Raw genomic sequence first — 20,066 nt, 5'->3', positions numbered from 1 at the left:
AATCAATCTTACTATACTTTGGACTTGTAGTGTAACTCCAAGCTCAGCTAAAGTCACAGCTTTGATGCTGTTCTTATCAGCAGGGCCAGAAAAACAATTTTCTCCCTTAGGAGATTTGAATAAAAGATTAAGGCAAAAGCTCCTGATTCCTTTTTGTTTTTTTTTTTTTCAAGACAGGGTTTCACTGTGTATTCCTGGCTGTCCTGGAACTCACTCTGTAGACCAGGCTGGCCTAGAAATCAGAGATCCACCTGTCTCTGCCTCCTAAGGGCTGGCGTTAAAGCAGTGCGCCACCACAGCCTGCTCCTGCGGTCCTTTTTTTTTTTTTTTTAAGATTTTTTTTTTTTTTTATTTTTTATTTTATTATGTATACAGCATATATGACAGCAGGCCAGAAGAAGGCACCAGATCTCATTACAGACGGTTGTGAGCCACCATGTGGTTGCTGGGAATTGAACTCAGGAGCTCTGGAAGAGCAGTCAGTGCTCTTAACCTCTGAGCCATCTCTCCAGCCCTTTTTTTGTTTTGGTTTTGGGTTTGGGTTTTTTGGGGTTTTTTTGTTTGTTTGTTTGTTTGTTTTGTTTTTCGAGACAGGGTTTCTCTGTGTAGCTTTTGCGCCTTTCCTGGAACTCACTTGGTAGCCCAGGCTGGCCTCGAACTCACAGAGATCCGCCTGGCTCTGCCTCCCGAGTGCTGGGATTAAAGGCGTGTGCCACCACCGCCCGGCTCCTGCAGTCCTTTTTATTGCCACATTTGCTGTGCAGCTCAACAAAGACAACCTCTGGTCAGCATTTTAGATTAGGTGATTAGAACAGTAGAAACCTAAAGTCTGAATTCTTGTGCACATGACCAAACAGAGACACACATAATTAAAAATAAATATAAATCTCAAAAAAAAAAAAAGAAAGAAATGCATTCCCAAATAAACATGTCAACAATTGTTAAAAAGGTAAGGAAGCAGTTTTATTTTAAAACAAATACCAATTAAATCAGCAAATAACTTTTATCAGTGTAAATTCTTTTTAAATAGAAACTGAGCATGTATGTATCAATTACACTTTCATTCACTGGCACAACACACTTGGAAAACAAGCTAACACAAATGAAAATACACGACTGTGTACAATGCATGCAAATAGCACGCCACCATTTTCCAAGACCATCATTTTTGGCCACCACTTTCCAGACCATAATTTTTACATGAATATACTGGCAAGTAGAGAAAATCAATGCACACACTTAACATATACACACTAGAATCCAAAGCGCCATGTAAATATAACACGGGTGCTTACAGAAGCATAAACACAGCTTGGTCTGAAACGGGTTTATGCAACAATGTTGTGACTGTGTGTGTGTGTGTGTGTGTGTGTGTGTGTGTGTGTGTGTGTGTGTGTGTGTGTATGAGCAATAACTAATGTGGAGACTGAGATTCATGAAATCCTTATGCCCTAAGCAAAAAATGAAGAAACCAAACAGGAAGTCACACACCCTGCTGCAAGCCAGCTTCTTCTAAGATGAAAATGTGAAGAGAACTCAGGAATGCCAATTCTTTTATCTCGAGTAAAACTGTGAAGACAGAGACAGTCTAGAAATATGAGAGGAGCTAAATTCTTTTTGCTTTAAAGGCCCTGCTGCAGACCTGCTGCTCCGCCTCATGGCTTTGAGAAGTAAAGCTGAAGAAGTTGTTAAGGGGTTCAGGTACGGTGGGGGAATCCACAAAGAACGGTCTGAACTGAACATCTTCATCTCCACCACCTCGGCTTCCAACTGGGGTACGGTCCAGATGAAACTTTGAGCTGTTCCCTAAGGGAGAAAATTAGGGATGAATGTAAGAATATTTCCTAATAGATCTTTAGGAACAAACTAATAGCCACTGAACAAATATTTTAACAAAATTCAACTCCTATGAGATGGATAATTATCTTAAACTCATCTCCTATGGTAAGATAAATACAGACCTAACCCAAGACCAAAGACTACGTCACCCAGCTCCTCCCCTACCACAGAACACACTATACCTTCTGTGAAAACTCAGATTGAATAAACATCTGACTATTTCTACCAGACCCCTCCTTGGCTTTAACAGACTTCATTGAAGAGGAAAAAGCTGACTGTATCTGCCTAAAATAACCTGATTATATCCGCCTAAAATAATTTCTCAGTGCTTAAGAGCAGCTGTTGCTCTTGGAGCAGACCCAGGTTTGATTCCTAGCACTCACATAGTGGATCACAACCATCCAGTTCCACGGGATCCAACACTCTCTTATGGCCTCCATGAATAGTACACAAGTGGTATACATACTTACACACAGGCAACACATACACATAAAGAAGAAATCTTTTTTAAAATGTACAAAATGAATGAAGAAACACAAGGACAAGAAAAATATGTACAACAGCCATTTGGAATGACTAAATTATTGTGGAATAATCTTTTTGTACACTGTGAAAATGTATCTTTGCCAAGGCACCTTCTGATTGGGTTAATAAGGAGCTGAATGACCAATAGCTAAGCAGGAAGAAGTTAGGTGGGATTCCCAGGCAGAGAGAAAGGAGGAGATGAATCTAGGCACAGGGGAGATGCCAGAGAAAACAGGAAGTACAAGATGGAAGAAAGGTAAAAAGCCACGAGGCAAAACATAGATTAATATAACTGGGTTAGTTTAAGTTATAAGAGCTAATGGGATAAGCCTAAGCTATAGGCCAAGCTTTCATAATTAATAATAAGTCTCCATGTCACTATTTGGGAACTGGTGATACAGAGAAAGACTCCCTATACTAAATTGCCATTTATAAATAATGAAGCTAGGCAGGAAACTTCATTTTTTTTTTTTTTTTTTTTGGTTTTTTTTTTTTTTTGGTTTTTTTTTTTTTTTGGTTTTTCGAGACAGGGTTTCTCTGCGTAGCTTTGCGCCTTTCCTGGAGCTCACTTGGTAGCCCAGGCTGGCCTCGAACTCACAGAGATCCGCCTGGCTCTGCCTCCCGAGTGCTGGGATTAAAGGCGTGCGCCACCACCGCCCGGCAGGAAACTTCATTTTTACACTGGATCTCATTCTAGTACTGAAACTAGTTTGTAGACCAGTTGATCTCAAACTCAGAGCAATCCACCTGCCACAGCCTCCTGGGTACTGGGATTAAAGGCTTGCACCACCATGCCAGGCAGGAACCTTCCTTCCTTATTTATTTGTCTTTTTTCCAGACAGGGTCTCACTATGTAGCTTTGGGTGTCCTGGAACTCAGAGCTCCATCTGCCTCTGCCTCTCATGGGCTGGACTAAAGGCTACCCCATTAGACCTGGCCACGAAACTGGACTAAAGGCTGCCCCATTAGACCTGGCCATGAAACATTTTGTTTGCACATTCTTATCACCTCATTCCCATTCTAGAACATCATTCTCTCTCACTGAACCCTTTTCCTTAGTCTATAATAAATGCCAAAATTTGAGTACTTGGAAAAGCCTACCACAAGAAACTTCAATGTTTTTTGGGGGATTTTTTGTTGTTGTTGTTGTTTTGGAGCTGAGGATCGAACCCAGGGCCTTGTGCTTGCTAGGCAAGCTCTCTACCACTGAGCTAAATCCCCAACCTGAGACTTCAATGTTGTATGCCAATTTATAAAATTATATTAGCCGGGCAGTGGTGGCGCATGCCTTTAATCCCAGCACTCGGGAGGCAGAGCCAGGCGGATCTCTGTGAGTTCCAGGCCAGCCTGGGCTACCAAGTAAGCTCCAGGAAAGGCGCAAAGCTACACAGAGAAACTCTGTCTCAAAAAACCAAAAAATAAAATAAAATTATATTAATACTGAGGGGGGAAACTACTGGATTCTGTTACACTGGTGTTATCAAGGGAAGAACTGGAAATGAGTCACCCACCTATCAAAAAAGATCCTGAGTCAGCCTAGATTTTGAATTGCATACTGGGACAATAATTACATCCTCACTACTCAGAATCATGCCCAAGAGCCAGGCACATAAAACATATTTGGTAAATTATGTGATGACTGAATAAACAATTAATGATCAAAGGGCAGAAACAAGAACTATGCAATCTGGGCCAGTCAGCAAGGTAAGGGTGCATGCTACCTAGACCGACAACTTGAGTTCAATCCCCAGGACCCACGTGGTGCATGGAGATTCATGTAGTTGTCCTCTGACCTATCCATGTGTATTGTGGCACATATACAATGCCCACACAGACACACACACACACACACACACACACACACACACACACCAAGCAAATAAATGTAATGAAATAAAAATACATGTTGGCATGTGAAAGAAACTAAAACACAGCCTTGTTGGCAAATGCAAGAGAGCTGGTTAAAGGATGGGCTGTGCAATGCAAATCACATGAAAACAAGAAACAGCAGTGCTAACACTCACTAATGAAAAGCTCTAGCTCATACTAATTACCACCACTAAACAGCTAGCAGAGTACAACTTGAACATTTGTTTTGCAGAGATTAACTCTTCTCAAATTGAAAATAACTTAAACTAGACATGGTGGCATACTCCTTTAATCCCAGGATTCAAGAGGCAGAGGCAAGCAGATCTGTGAGTTTGAGGACAGTCTTGTCTACACAGTGAATTCTAGAACAGCCAGGGTTGAGACCTTGTCTCAAAAAAATAAAATGATAAAGACAATTAAATGTATGCAAATACAACTGAGAGCAATATTGTACAGAATAAGACAAGGAATCCCCAGCTTACCATGGCTCACCACTCTCGAAGCCTTCTGGGTGTGCAGAACTATGCAGCACAGTGTGAAAAATCCTAATTTAAAAACTAGGTGTTGGGTATCAGATTCCTTCTTACCTAATGGAAAGCCAAAGACACCAGACTGTGCAATTGTAGCTTGTTCCAGGGAACCTTCTTGGCTAGCAATAGAGATATTTCGCAGCCTAAGGCTATCATAAAGGCCTTGAAGCTTTTGATACTGGCGATTGCGCTCCATAAGTTTTTCAGAGATATCACTAAACTTTTTCTTGTATTCTTCTAGAACTTTCTTCATGGACGTGACCTCTCCTTTCATAGAGGTCAATTCTACATCCTTGCTCTGTATTTGCTGTGTATATATCTTTTCCATCTGTTTCAGATGGCTCTCAGCCTTGCTGAAATTATATTCTTGATAGAGACGTTCCTGGTGTACCTGTCCAAATAAATGAGAAGCACCACAATGTTAGAGACTGTAGAACCTCATCCAAGCTCAAGTGGAAAGGATGCTTATACAGGGATATAATTATTACAATATTTAAAGCCAGATAAAAAACATAATCACGTGGGGCAGTGCACATGGTGGTACACGTCTTCTCTGGTAACTGGAAAAAGCAGCCATGATAGGAAAACATAGAATGGGAGCAAACATTGAGGCCTCACAGGATTAACTCAGAATGAATCAGACCTGAATACAAACTGCAAATCAACTCATAGGTGATAACACAAAGGAAATCTAGACACTCTGAAGTTGGCAATGACAGTTATATTATATATTTACGTTGCCTGAATGTATGTATATGCACCAGTCAGAAGAAGGCTTCAGGTTCTCTGAGACTAGAGTTATGCATGACTGGGAGCCACCATGTGTGGATGCCAGGAATTGAACCCAGGCCCTCCATGAAAGCCACAAGTGAAGTCTTTACCAGTGAGCCACTTTCTCAGCCCCACCAATGACTTTTAGACAACATCAAAAAAAGTCACTGAAGATGTCAATAAAATAAAAATCTCTACTCCATGAAAGGCACTGTTGAATGAAAAAGACAAATCACAGACTAGGAGAACAAACTTGCAAAAGATCTGAAAAGGGCTGATATCCAAAATAAGAAAGGATGCTTAAACAGCAGAAACAACAAAACCACTTTAAAAATGGGCAAAGTCGGGGCATGGTGGCATATTCCTTTAATCCCAACACTCAGAAGGCAGAGGCAGATTCTGTGTGCTTGAAGCCAGCCTAGCCTACATAGATAATTCCAGACCAGCTAGGATTACATGAGACCCTGTCCCAAAAAACGAAAAACAACATCCTGAAGACCTCAGTTCAACCTCAAGATTACACATGATGGAGAAACCCAATTCCCACGAATTGTTATCTGACCTATGGATCCAGAACATGCACACACAATAACTAAACGTAAAAACAGGCAAAAAAAAAAAATGAGCATAGGTTCCTATCATTTCTCAGGAAAATTAAGGAGATTCTACTCTACCTCATTAAAATGGCCAAAATTATAATTTGTCATTTTGGCAGGAATACAAAGTAGTACAGCCAATAGAAAACAGTTTGGCAGTTTCCTACAAAAACATGATCAGGGCTGAAAAAGTGCTTGGCTAGCATATGCAAGACCCTGGGTTTGGTCGTGAGCACTGCAAAAAAATTCTTGAGCTAACTGATGAACAAATGTGTGGGTAAATGCCACACAGTATAAACAATAAAACAAAAGTATGAGTACAAACAGTTCCTCACAAAATATAAAAACAAAAATATCTACTTAGCACATGATTAATACTTGTAATAAAAATTAGGGGAGAATATTTAAAGAAGGTTTTCTGTACATTCATGCATGTGTAAGAAATATAAATATAATAGTGAAAGGACTTTTTTTTTTTTTGGTTTTTCGAGACAGGGTTTCTCTGCGTAGCTTTGCGCCTTTCCTGGAGCTCACTTGGTAGCCCAGGCTGGCCTCGAACTCACAGAGATCCGCCTGGCTCTGCCTCCCGAGTGCTGGGATTAAAGGCGTGCGCCACCACCGCCCGGCTGTGAAAGGACTTTTAAAGGAAATCCCTCAGAAGGGAGTTACAGATTTAGCACAGTGGTAAAGCACTTACCTTTTAAGCACAAGGCCTTGGGTTCAGCAGCATCCCATACCAAGACAAAAAGAGATCCTACCTAGGCCTCAGATGATACTTCAGTGTACGCTGTATTTGCGCACATGGAGGCTGATGTTTGCACACATGAGAGGCCAGCTCTCCTATGGGTGCTGAACTCAGGTCCTCATGCTTACACAAGCACTTTACCCACTGAGACATCTCCCCAGCCCCTAAGCACTAACCTGGTATGTCCAGAAGGCCAATGCTCGGGAGCTAATGTCCAAAACAATCTCTGGTCGAAGCCCTGCCAATACCATAGCTTTATATTCCTCTGACGGGCTGAGTTCGGTACGGACAATATCTAGCTTTCCAGAAAGGGTACTGTTGCAGGCAGGGCAGATAGCTGGTGAACGGCTGAATTCACCACTGCCATGCTGGTCACAGAAGATGTGAGAGCAGGCAGTAACCCAAGCATAGCCAGAAAGCTTGAGACGACATTTTCGATAGTTGCAAAGCAACATGTCCTCATACAAAGACATGATAATAGCTTCCAGAAGAAGAATCCTAACAAGGAATAAAGGAAGAGATAAGCAAGTCAAATTGTAATGAATATGGAAATTTTAAAAAATGTACTTTTTTTCTAACAAAAAAAATGGATATTTTGGGCATTTATTAAAATTATATTGATTTCAGCCTCAATACTGTGGTCTTTCCTTATATATACAGATAGTTCCAACTCTTACCAATGCCAAGAATACTATGTACATGGCAAATGTTTAGAACATCACAAAAATTCAATCTGTCTGTTGTGTCATTTTCCAACACCAGCACATAAAGCATTCTATTAAGGCCAGGCGTCATGGTGCAAGCCTTTAATACAGTGTTTGGGCTGTAGAAGCAGGCAGATCTTTGTAAATTCAAGGTCAGCCTGATCTATATAGTGAGATCCAGGACAGTCAGGGCTAGTACATCTTGTACTTGGCAAGCATGAGGCTGCACATAACTGCAGGGACTTTTCAGTAAAAAATTAAGTGACACTCTTAAGGGTTTTTTTTTTTTAATACATCTTGATTTCTCATATTTCTTAACTGAACTGTCTTGATTAAAAGACTAGCTGTGGCCAGGCGTTGGTGGCGCACGCCTTTAATCCCAGCACTCGGGAGGCAGAGCCAGGTGGATCTCTGTGAGTTCGAGGCCAGCCAGGGCTACCAAGTGAGCTCCAGGAAAGGCGCAAAGCTACACAGAGAAACCCTGTCTCGAAAAATCAAAAAAAAAAAAAAAAAAAAGACTAGCTGCCTGATAAAATTAGATATAAACTAAGCTAATTCATCTATGATGAAGCCTGAAAGTCTACATTAAAATGTTTGTTTAAATTTTATTATCAGTTAAATAATACATCTATTTATTATGTATATATTGCCATAGTTTGATTTAACACATTGACAATTAATTCTCTAGACTAAGTTACTTTTCAGTAGTGTCCACATATAGAAAGCAATAACATTAACAAGTCATATATTAAATAATAGTGGTGTATCAATTATACACCAAGGAAAAGTGAGCACATTCAACGTACAACTTAAGAATGTTTCCTTAACAGGGCGATGGGCCACATCTGTAATCCCAGCACTCAGGAGGCTGAAGCTGGCCATCCCTAGCTCGAGGCCAGCCTGGGCTACACAGCAAGCTCCTGTCTCAAAAACAAAACACATTCCCCACGCTGGAGTGTCTCGCCCAGCCTTGACGCAGGGGATGAGCTTGGTCCTGCCTCAACGTGATATATGCCATGCTTTGTTGACGCCCATGGGAAGCCTGCCCCTTTCTGAACGAAGAGGATTGGATGGAGGGGGTGAGGAGGTCGGGGGAGGGAACAGGAAGAGAGGAGGGAGGGGGAAACTGTAATTGGTATGTTAAATAAATGAAAAAAATTAATTTAAAAAAAGAAAGACGAGTAAATGATGATGATGATGATGACGATGATGATGATGCTGTAGTAACGGGGTCAGTGGACATGCTGACACCTTCATCTCAAATGCCACACCTGCACAACCCACCACCTGGGAGGCAGCCTCTACAAGATGAGTAGCCCGAAGTCATCCCTGGATCCCGCCACTCTGAGGCCACCACGCGCTACGAGACAGCCTTCCAAGGGACCCATACCCAGACGTCCTTGCTGAATTTCCAGATCCCGTTCACCTGACAGCCAGCGGCCAGCCTGACTTTACCTCCCCGGGGAGTAACACTGCTCCCCGTCCTAGCTGGAGCGGACGGCGCCGCCAACTCCGCCACAGGGCAGGCGGGAAAGCCGTACACGCGAGGCCGGCCGAGCGCTTCAGAACAAGACCCACCACACTGTGTTCACTGGGGTTTCAACCTTTTCCCCCTCACCGCTCACAGTGATCAACGACGACGACGGACAAAATACCTGCAGCAAAGCAAGCTAGAGGCGCGGGTCGGCCTTCCACCAAGCGAGGCACGCAGGCTCCGCGTGGCCGGCCGAGCTGTCAGGGCGCATGCGTGCCGGCCGGCCGGCCGCGGGGCCTGCTGGGTAGCACGAGGCGGGCTGCTGGGGAGCACCCGGCGCTCGGTGCTCGGTGCTCGGTGCTCGGCGCTGAGGTGATCTCTCCGCCAGAGGCTTGTCCTCCCGCTTTTCCCCGTCCGAATACACGCAGGGTCGGTATTGCAGATATTCACAAGGAAGCAATAGGCCGGGTGGTGGTGGCGGCGTCGCGCGCCTTCAACCCCAGCACTCGGGAGGGAGAAGCAGGCGGATCTCTGTGAGTTCGAGGCCAGCCTGGTCTCAGGCACGGGGAAACCCTGTCTCAAAAAAAACCAAAAGCCAAAAAAAAGCAGCAGCAGCAGCAGCGGGATCAAGTGCCATACTTTTGTGAAAGATTTCTCGACGCTGAGGATGATCCGGTCCTCTAGGTCAGCAATAACTACTGAGGCATCCCAACTGCCCCAGGAGTCGGAACTTTGAGATAGCTTTGCTGGTAGCATTCAGATAGTTAAGGGGATTATTTTGTTTTCAAGATTGATTTATGTAATTTATGTAACGTGGCTGTTGTCTGCGTGTACATCAGCACTCCAGCAGAGGGCATAGGATCCCATGAAACTAGCTGTGCTCCCACCATGTGGTGCTGGGAATTGAACTCAGGACCCCGGGAAGAGCAGCAGCAGCTAGTGCTCTTAACTGCTGAGCCATCCCTTCAACTCCTAAATACTGCTGTAACTTTGCCCTTCAGCGGTTATCTGTGGTTTTCCTGCCTGTCAGTGGTTTTTTGTTTGTCTTGTTTTGTTTTTTGTCTTTTAGGATGCAAACCATAATGCCGTTTTCTTGCAGGCACCTTCTCAGAAGAGATGACCCTGTTATGAGCTAATTATAGCTACATAATGGACACCAACCAATGGAGTTTCCCAATATTAAACCTCTTTCTCTTTGATTTTTGAGACAGGCTCCATGTTTCCTACAGTGGCCTTAAACTCACTGTGTAGCACAGGATGACCTTGAACTTCTGAACTTTTACTAAAGGCTGGGATCAGGAAAGTGTGTGCTGGAGTTATAGAACCTGGTTTTCATACTGAAGGGACCAAGCAGACACCATAACAAGCTGCTCAGCCTTCTCTCAGAGATTGGGCCTCAATTTCAGTTTCCTGCTCAGCCTTCTCTCAGAGATCAGGCCTCAATTTCAGTTTCCTGAGACTGAGCAAGCATTTTCTGAGAGGGTCATGAACAAAAGATAGTCACTGATGCCCCTGGGAGCAGGGACAGGGAGACAGGATGCACCAAGCCTGGGCCACTGAGCCAGCCCCCAGTCAGTACATGCTAGAACAGCCAGCCTCCATAGCAGCTCAAAGACAAAGCCTGGGACTTGTCCAGGCCTGCCCCAACTAACCCTAGCCAATTAAAAGTTACTGACATGATTGCCACTCGAATAAACCAATCCTGAGTCTATTCCTATGTAGTCTGTAGATCCCAAGAACCCCACCCCACCCCTTGCTTTACTCCCTATAAATACCCTGCCCCCTTGCTAACTCGGGATCTCTCCTGCTCTGCTGCTGTGTCAGACAGATAGAGGGGCCCGGGTTAACTCGCAACAGTAAAAAGATTCTGCTTTTGCATTGGATTCGGTCTCTTGATGGTCTTTGGGGGACTCTGGGTACAACAATACACGTTAGGCAAACAACTAAGCTACAGCCAGTAGACCCGATTCCTTCCACTAATGAGATTGTTCTAACATTTGCTTTTCCCCCTAGCAACTTCATCCTACTGGTACAAATCAGTCAAGGGAAATTGGATAAGTAAATATTAGGTTTGTATGAAGAAATAAAAGATGAGAATTTAGACAGCCTCCAACGATAGCAGACTTTATTCAAAGATAGGAGATGTGGCATCTCTAGTTCTAGACAGGACATAATCAGGGCACAGGACCCAGTCACTAAATGACCAGAGTTCAAGAGAATGAAAACTACATGCTTCAAGATGGGGTTTCTGTAGCTACGGAGAATGGAGACGCAAAGCTGTTTTCCTAGGCAAGCTGGGTTTGAAATTGCAGGGTCTGTACTCTTATTCACTCCCCAGGTGTCTGGGCTTGGGGTCAGCTGCTTTACTACTCACTCAAAACTTCTGCTTCCGGGAACTCAGTTTAGGGCCTTAGCTTGGGGGAGCAGGGTTCCTTTTAGGAGGGTCTTGGGTAAACCATATACTACCTACCATACGTTTAAAATAACTGAGCCTTTTGAGTGTCTGGTTTTAACTGTCCCAAACATATAGAGTAGAAATCAAGTACAATCTCACTTAAATTTCCAAGAGTAAAAACACTCAAGACGCCGGGCGTTGGTGGCGCATGCCTTTAATCCCAGCACTCGGGAGGCAGAGCCAGGCGGATCTCTGTGAGTTCGAGGCCAGCCTGGGCTACCAAGTGAGCTCCAGGAAAGGCGCAAAGCTACACAGAGAAACCGTCTCGAAAAACCAAAAAAAAAAAAAACACTCAAGACTTCTACAATACTTACTTCAGGCATATAGTAAAGCATACCACCATATTATAGACTTATTTACTCTAATAGATATTGGTTCTGAGCTTTTATAAATTAAATGCTGAGTTAGCCTCTGTGCATATCTTCCTGACTAACCATGTCAAAAATTCCTATAGAATATCCAAGAGCTGTTAATATAAAATTCTCAAGTAAACTCTATGCTGCCCCATGCATTTCACTGACAGACAAAATGAGAGCTCACTGCTAAAGACAGCCAACAGGCAGGACTATCAGGGTTTGCTTTGTGTTCTTGTCCATCTGGCTGCAGGTTGATTCTGGGACACTATTCTGCTGAATCAGCTTTCAGCTTAAGAGTATGCTGTACCCTTACACTGGATTTTAAACTGCTTTGAAATGTATTATTTATTCACTGGGCCAAGTGGTGGCAGCATATCCCTTTAATCCCAGCACTCAGGAGGAAGAGGCAGGCAGATCTGAGTTCCAGGCCAGCATGGTCTACAGAGTGAGTTCTAAGACAGCCAGGCCTGTGACAAAGAAACCTCTCTGAAAAGGGAGGAACTGGGACAGAGAAGGTTCTGGGGTTAAGAGCACTCACTGGCTGGCTGCTCTTGCAGGACCTGGGTTCGATTTCCAGCACCCAGATGGCACCTCACTACTGCCTGTTAACTCCCATTCAGTTCTAGGGACTCCGATGTCCTGTCTTCTGACCTCCGTCAGGAATGTAAATGGTGAACGGATGTACATTCAAGCAAAAACACTGGCACACATAAATTTAAAAAAGAAATTTATTAATTGGGAAAACAACCAACCATTTAAATTTAAACATGAGTGTTTCAGTAACTTCCGTAATCAATCACTACAGTCCTGTGAAATATTACAATAAAAGGTCCGCTATAGCTATAGGCCTGGGCCCTGAACTTTTTCCGTCCTATAATCACCTCCTGCTTTATAATTGTTTGACTTGGCAAAGTTCAGAAAGCACCACTGGGGGCAGCCTGCCTATCCTCATGAAGCCCGAGAAGACAAGCCAGTTTTGTATGGGATGGACTACAACCTCACTGCTTAGGCTCTCAGCAGTGAGGAGCAAAGTTTACCTGCAGCCACATCATGAAGCATTTAAAGATAAGGCACTGATGGGACAGGAATCAGGCATACAAAACAGAAAAAGACCATGGACTTAAATGGCCTTACAAAATGATTGACAGACAAGTGAGTGCCAAAGATTAATCCACTAAGAAAATATTACTCAATCATATAGGGATACACAATATAGTCTCATTCCATACTGTGCCTAATTTTAGAACCAAATTGGGCTTTGGGAGCCAGTTGTAGTGGCAATAAGTAGGTTACCAGGCAGACACAGAATTCTGTGCATGGGTGTTTCGCCGACATGTCTGCACATGTTTGCCCCATTCCCACCCCTACCTCCCCTGTTCCCCCCAATCTACTCCTGCTCAGTTTCTGTTCAGGAAAAGCACAGGTCTCCCGTGGACATCAACAAGCTCGGCCTATCAAGTGGCAGTCAGACTAAGCACCTCCCTTTGTATTAAGGCTGGGCAAGGCAACCCAGTATGAGGAGTAGGGTCCCAAATGCCAGCAAATGAATCAAACAGTCCCTGCTCCCACTGTTAGGAGTTCCACAAGAGAACCAAGCTACACAACTGTCCCATATATGCAGAGAGCCTAAGTCAGTCCCATGCAGGCTCCCTAGCTGTCAGTTCAGAAGCTGTGAGCCCGTGAGCCAGGTTAGTGAATTATGTGGGTTTTCTTGTGATGGCCTTGACCCCTCTGGCTTGTAGACTCCTTCCTTTCTTCAGCAGGATTCCCCGAGGTTGGCCTAATGTTATGCCTGTGGGTCTCTGCATCTGTTTCCATCAGTTGCTGGAGGAAGCCTCTCTGATGACAATTGAGCTAGGCACAGATCTACAAGTATAACAGAGTATCATTAGGCATCTTTAGATGGACATTTTTTTTTTCTCCAGTTGTGTTTGGTTCTATCCTAGGTTCATGTAGCCTTTAGGTCCTGACAGTGTTGGGGTGGGCTCTTGTGGCATGGGTCTCAGGCTGTACCAGTCACTGGTTGGCCACTCCTACAAATCTGTGTCACCCTCCCCCCAGCACATCCCATAGGCAGAACAGACTGTAGGTGGAAGGTTATGTGGCTGGGTTGGTGTCCCAGTCCCTCCACTGATAGTCTTGCCTGGTCACAGAAAGTAGCAAGTGCAGGCTACAGCTGGAGTCATCCTTTTAGATTCCTGTGAGGTTTCCTTGCACTAGATTTCTACCTGACCCTGGCATGACCCCCTCCCCCGTTCCCAGTCAGCTTTCAGTACTCTCCCTCTCCTCCCCACCCCCACCTCGCCCCCCATATTCCCATCCCAACTCACCCCCAGTCCATCCACAAAATATCTTCTATTTCCTTTTCCCAGGGAGATCCAAGTGTCCACCTTGAGCCCTCCTTGTTACTTAGCCTCTCTGGGTCTGTGGATTGCACCACAGTTATTCTTTACTTTACAGCGAATATCCACTTGTCTTATACTATTACTATAATCTAAGATATAAGGATATTAGGAAACTTGCCAAGGTTATATAACTTGTTAAGTGTTAGAACACAAGCTTAAACCCAGTCCAACTAGAAGCCTACTGTGTATACTACATAGAAGCTCGATACTATTCCACCTCAAGTTCTTTTGACTCTGATTGTTTAAAAACTAAAATTCCTGTGTATCCTGCATAATGGGCATTAACAGCTTAGATGCAAGATTGTAAAACATCGGTAGCAAACTTCTGCCCTCCGGGGTCCTCCCATTGTGCTGTAAGCCTGTATTTAAGACCTCCTCCCTCCTTCAATAAATGGCATTCTGCATTGAATAAATAAGATAAAATAATAAAAAAATAAAATTCAAGCAGCTGGCCACAAATTACAAAACAGTATTTTTAGATTTTGTATATGTCAAAATCTCAGCCTCAAGCCTTACCATAGAAGAATGCAGACATTTATCATTTATTGTACAACCATGATTTACAGCATGAAGGTCCAGATCAGAAATGTGGTGTCAATCAGGTTATTCTCTCCTGAACACTAAATGTTTGTACTTCTTGAATTCCAACTTTAGTTTCTGAGAAAAAAAAAAAGGGGGGGGGAGATATTGTTCATAAGCTGTGCATACTTCCAAATGAATTCTCACATAAACATATAAAGTGTAAAGCGAAGTGTCAGGTAAGGAATACATGGTCCATAACCTGTTTGTCATGCAAAATCATTTAATAAACCTAAACTCATAAAACTGCATAGTATTGAACAAGTAATCATATAAAGACTGGAAAGTGATGAGTTCAAAGCTGTCAACTTCAAAAATATACATATTAATTTAAGAGTAGAGATGGGGAGACTAGAGAAATGGTACATCTGAAGAGCACTGACTGCTCTTCCAAAGAGCCTAAGTTCAATTCCCAGCACCCACGTGGTGGCTCAGTTGTCTGTAACTCCAGTTACAGGGAATCCAATGTCCTTTTCTGGCCTCTACGGGCACTGTATATACTTGTCACACAGGCATACAGGAGGGCAAACCATCAATATACATAGAATAAAAATTTTAAACTGTCAAAACTCATTAGCTAACAGAACTATACCAGCTATCAGTACTTTTCTGTAGTGTTTACGTTAGTAAGGATCAACGAGATTTATCTCCCATTATTACAAAGATCAAAACACAAGATGTTGATACTATCAAATTCCTTAAATCATGAATTCCCTGGGAGGAGAGGGCTAAAGGCAAGAAAGCAATGTTTAGCAGGCCGGATTCACTTTCAACGTTCGCCCCCACGTCAGTCTGCTCAGCACATGTGTGTAATCAGTGTGATCAGCTGAAACACGGACTTGACATGCGCTTCATCATGGCAAACTGTGAATCACTGAGGAAGGGCAAACCTACTGATGTGGTTCTTCAGCCAGGAAACTCTCAAAGGCCTTTGCAACCACTGAACTTCCGCCTCTAGTAACACTCCGTCCCTTATCCTTCATGGTAAAGATGGTTATTATAATATTTACCTCTGTTGACAAGTGAGTCCAGCTTCAGTCTAGGAATCCAACTTGAAATATCAGAACTACTTAGCATCATCCCTGCAAAATAAAAACACAAAGGTTATACATTGCACTTACATAAATCACACCAACATGCTCCACCGACCAAGTAAGTAGTGAGGAAATATGGGGCATTTACCCACCAACCCCACAGCTCCCCAGGCTTTTCTTGAGTGTGAGCAGCAGGAAATATTAGACAGAAGGATTTATATTGTGGAGATAAACAGATAGAAAATAAAGGATAGCCTGAGAGGGCCCCCGACTGTCTCTGCCCCAGGGTATTTATAGACACCAAGGGGTGGAGCCAAAGACCTCCCCCCAGCACAGCCAAGTGCAGACCATCTCAGACACCTGCACTCAGGCCCGTGGTCCTGATCATCCTCTATGCGGATCTGCTGGGTAAAGCCACAAGGAACCTGAAAACGGGCTCCCACAAGGAAACAGTAACTATCCGTTTTCCATCTGCCTCACTATTCAGTGCCACCTGAAGCCAGCTATGTTGGAACACACCTGTCACTGCAGCAAGTAGATGGTATATTTAAATCAAGCTTTGGGGCTCGGGAGATGGCTCAACAGTTAAGATCACTGGCTGCTCTTCCAGCTCCCAGGGACCACATGGTGACCCACAGCCATCTGTAATGGGATCTGATGCCCTCTTCTGGTGTGCCTGAAGACAGAGCACACACAAACATAAAATACATGAATAAATAAATCTTAAATCAAACTTTGGCCACACACCAAGTTTAAGGTCAGTTAGCTTGGGCTTCCAAGAAGGCCCTGCAAAATAAAATGTGTAAGCCAATATCAAATCGGGGCAGGGTTTGATGATAAACTCAGAATTTTAATTAAGATGGGGCTAGAGAGATGGTTCAAAAGTTAGGAGCGCTTGCTGCTATTCCAAAAGACCCGAGTTCTGCTCCCAATGCTCACAGCAAGCAGCTCACAGGCAATCTGTAACGCCAGCTCCAGTGAGTTCAACTCTTCTGGCAGCACACTCATAGGTACCCACACATACATATAAAGTATTTTTTAATTTAGATAAAAATTACACACTAAGTCCAACCAATCTCTGAAAGGAAACAGCATGAAAAGCCAATTCATAAGGCTTTACTAAATAGAAAGTAACCCAAAATAGTTTTCAAATCCTATTTTAATTTTACTTGAGCCAATCCTGATTGAATTTGACTGCCTTAAGAAAATCAACTTCCTTAGACATAGGAAAATTGTTTGGAGCCCCTGTTGACCATAAGATGGCAGTGTACGGAGGCTTTAATTTCCTTTTCCTTAAGAGCTTGTGATGAAAATAATCTCCAGACACTTTTCTATTCTTCACATAATTATGAACTAGAAAACTTCCACATTGTGTGCAATTAACATTAAACTCATTGTTAGGTTAGTGGTAGGCACCAAAAACGTGCTAGGGTGCAGAGCTAGGGTGTGGTGGCTCAGTGCAACCCAGCATTCAGAGGCTCGGGGAGACTTTCTGGATTCCAGACCAGTTTCACCCAGTCAGACTAAACAAAAAGAATTCCTTATTGAGGAAGGCTTCTGCACAAGAAGGTGCGTACTTAAATTGCACGTGTAATAAGTAAACACACACTGCAAGACCACTTAATGAAAATTAAGTTTCTTGTCAGGCCTATAATCCCAGCATTTACTTGGGAGGCAGAGGCAGGAGAATGAATGAATACAAGTTCCAGGCCAGCCTGGGCTCCCAAACAAGACCCTATCTTAAAACTGTTCAGTCAAAGTAGTCACGATTTCCTTTGTTCAGTAACTGTATTGTAATCGTGGACAACACAATATGGAACATTTTCATCACTGCAGACAACTCTACTGGAAATCAGAACCAAAAGGGTTAATCTAACTAATAAATTGACAGAAAAAAGCAATACTGCCTTTAAAGTTTCTACTATACACATAGCGAAGTGTGGTGGCAAACACCTGATCTCAACATACAGGAGGTGAATCAGGAATACAAGGCCAACCTGGGCTACATAATCAGGAAAAAAAAGTCACAATCCCATATCTACATAGAAATCTCTGCCTCCAATGAATTCCCTAAGTAAGGTATATAACACTTCTACCTAAACTCCATGCTGTTCACACTGCTGTAAAACAGCCACAGTAGATGGTTTGCTTTAGATTGAGGAAATGGCACACTGGTTCTGTCGGTGAGAAACCAAAGTGGTTTTAAGGACCTAAAAGACATACACGTTCAAAGGGTCATGTTAGTCCTCCCATCACATAAACATGAGATATGTGAACACAGTAAGTTTCTACAGTTTGAACAATGTCTGCCTCAAAATTCTTCAATCCAAATGCTTTTTACATTGTTTGAAAGGGACAACCACTCTATCTCATAAAACCTGAATTCTAAGAGACCTTGTCTTTCCTGGTGTTAAATACTGCCTTCCACAATATATGGTGCTTGATAGAGATCTAGTGGTCATGCTCTCTCTCTCTCTTTCTCTTACACACACACACACACACACACACACACACACACACACACACACACGGGATATACACGTTGAAACATATTCCCTAAGAATTTTATAAACATGCCATAATCAAAGACAATTGTGTGTTGTAGCTCATGCTTTCATCCAGCATTCAGGAGACAGAAAGGCAGATCTGAGTTTTAGGCTAGCCTGGTCTACATGGTGAGACCTTGTCTCAAAAAGAGGGGGGGGGGAGGAAGGAAGAGAGAGAGAGAAAGAAAGAAAGAAAGAAAGAAAGAAAGAAAGAAAGAAAGAAAGAAAGAAAGAAAGAAAGAAAGAAAGAAAGAAAGAAAGAGAGAAAAAGAGAAAGAAAGAGAGAGAGAGAAAGAGAGAAAAAAAACACACAGAAGGGAGGAATATGGTTTAGGGTTTCTATTGCTGTGACAAAATATCATGTCCAAAAAGCAAGTTGGAGAGGGAAGAGTTTACTGGCTAGCTTCCCCTAGCTTGCTGAGCCTGCCTTATAGAATCCACAACCACCCAGGATCAGCACCACCAACCATGGGCTGGGCTGGGCCTTCCTCCACTGATCACTAATTGAGAAAATGCCTTACAACAGAATCTCATGGAAGCATTTCCTCACCTGAGGCTCCTTCCTCTCTAATAACTCTAACTTGGGGCAAGTTGACACACAAAACCAGCCAGTACAGGTATTGACCTACAATATCAGCCTGAGGTCAGAAGGTCAGCAAGTTTAAAACAAGCTTGGATAATTTAGCAAGATCCTATTTGAAAATAATTTTTTACAGGGCTAGAAAGAGTTGCAGCTCAGTCAGTAACCAGTACCTTGAGAAGAGAGCAGGGGAACAGCATATATGTGTAATGCAGAAAATCTGAGTCAAAATGAATACCTACCTTTATAGTCCCCTCAGCCTTTAAACCTTCCTCTTGAGAAGGTCCAAATCCAAGCCCACTTTATAGATATTTTGGGGTTTTCACAGGACATCTGAGCCGGCACACAGAGTGCTCCAGTCCCAGCTCTTTCCTGGACACATTTCATCTTCAACCTGAAACCAGAGAACAAAAGAAAGCAAACACCGAGGTGAGGAGGCACAGCGGCGATACAGACGCCAAGTTCTGTTTCCTACTCACTATCCGCTGACCGGTAGAAGAAAAGTCGGATTACAGGGGACAGAACCCACTGGGCGTGTATATGACCAGCCGTGCAGCTCATCACTGCTCAGATGAGTGAACAGTGCTGAATGCTGCGGCCCGAGACAGCAGGAAGAAGTAACTGGAACTCAGAGTGCAAGAGGCAGCAAAACTCCCACGCTGTGAACTTGCTATTTTCCCTTTCATTGCAGTTCTCCCCCTATAATCTACTTTCTATAGATTACCTCATTTTCTAAATACAATCTTCTGTGTTTAAATATATATATGTATATATATATGCAAGCAAGGTTTAGAGAAATGGCAAGGTAAGCTTGACGGTTAAGGAAATAAATTGTCATTATTTTCCCCCAACTTTACTAAGACATAATGAACAAATACAAACTGCAGTCTAATGAGTAGTGTGTTGATAAGAGGCCTCCGTTACTCCTTTGTGTGGAGAAATGTGTTGAGCACACTTAATATCTACTGTTAACAATATTTGAGTACAGACATGCTGAACTTCCTCCCCCACTGTTTCTAAGTTCAACTTTTTAGGTTCTACACTTATCAAGAATTGCC

General features: G+C 43.2%; 1 protein-coding gene, 1 long non-coding RNA gene and 1 other non-coding gene across 3 annotated transcripts; all 3 read right to left on the bottom strand.

The window, feature by feature from the left end:
• Positions 1 to 996: 996 nt before the first annotated feature.
• On the bottom strand, positions 997 to 9,306 carry Ccnb1ip1 (cyclin B1 interacting protein 1). The gene is made up of 4 exons (XM_028873488.2): positions 9,235 to 9,306; positions 7,052 to 7,373; positions 4,821 to 5,154; positions 997 to 1,806 (listed from the first exon to the last, which is right to left on the bottom strand). The coding sequence occupies exons 2-4, from the start codon at positions 7,346 to 7,348 to the stop codon at positions 1,607 to 1,609; spliced, it is 831 nt and encodes a 276-aa protein (XP_028729321.1). The 5' UTR covers positions 7,349 to 7,373; positions 9,235 to 9,306; the 3' UTR covers positions 997 to 1,606.
• Positions 9,307 to 14,200: 4,894 nt separating this feature from the next.
• Positions 14,201 to 19,397, bottom strand: LOC114695971. The gene is made up of 4 exons (XR_003734941.2): positions 19,251 to 19,397; positions 15,859 to 15,930; positions 14,786 to 14,926; positions 14,201 to 14,288 (listed from the first exon to the last, which is right to left on the bottom strand). It is a non-coding gene; the product is annotated as an uncharacterized LOC114695971 (long non-coding RNA).
• Positions 15,638 to 15,714, bottom strand: LOC114696063. The gene has a single exon (XR_003734953.1). It is a non-coding gene; the product is annotated as a small nucleolar RNA SNORD126 (small nucleolar RNA).
• Positions 19,398 to 20,066: the final 669 nt, after the last annotated feature.

The sequence above is a fragment of the Peromyscus leucopus genome, chromosome 9 (genome assembly GCF_004664715.2).
Source record: "Peromyscus leucopus breed LL Stock chromosome 9, UCI_PerLeu_2.1, whole genome shotgun sequence".
NCBI classification, from domain to species: Eukaryota; Metazoa; Chordata; class Mammalia; order Rodentia; family Cricetidae; genus Peromyscus; species Peromyscus leucopus.
This window is presented reverse-complemented; position numbering and strand designations above follow the sequence as displayed.

Coding starts and splice junctions, on each gene's coding strand:
- Ccnb1ip1 (XM_028873488.2), bottom strand. CDS start 7,348: ATGTCTTTGTATGAGGACATGTTGCTTTGCAACTATCGAAAATGTCGT. Junction 5,155..7,051: donor TGGCCTTCTGGACATACCAG/GTTAGTGCTTAG, acceptor TTATTTGGACAG/GTACACCAGGAACGTCTCTA. Junction 1,807..4,820: donor TGTCTTTGGCTTTCCATTAG/GTAAGAAGGAAT, acceptor TTTCTCCCTTAG/GGAACAGCTCAAAGTTTCAT.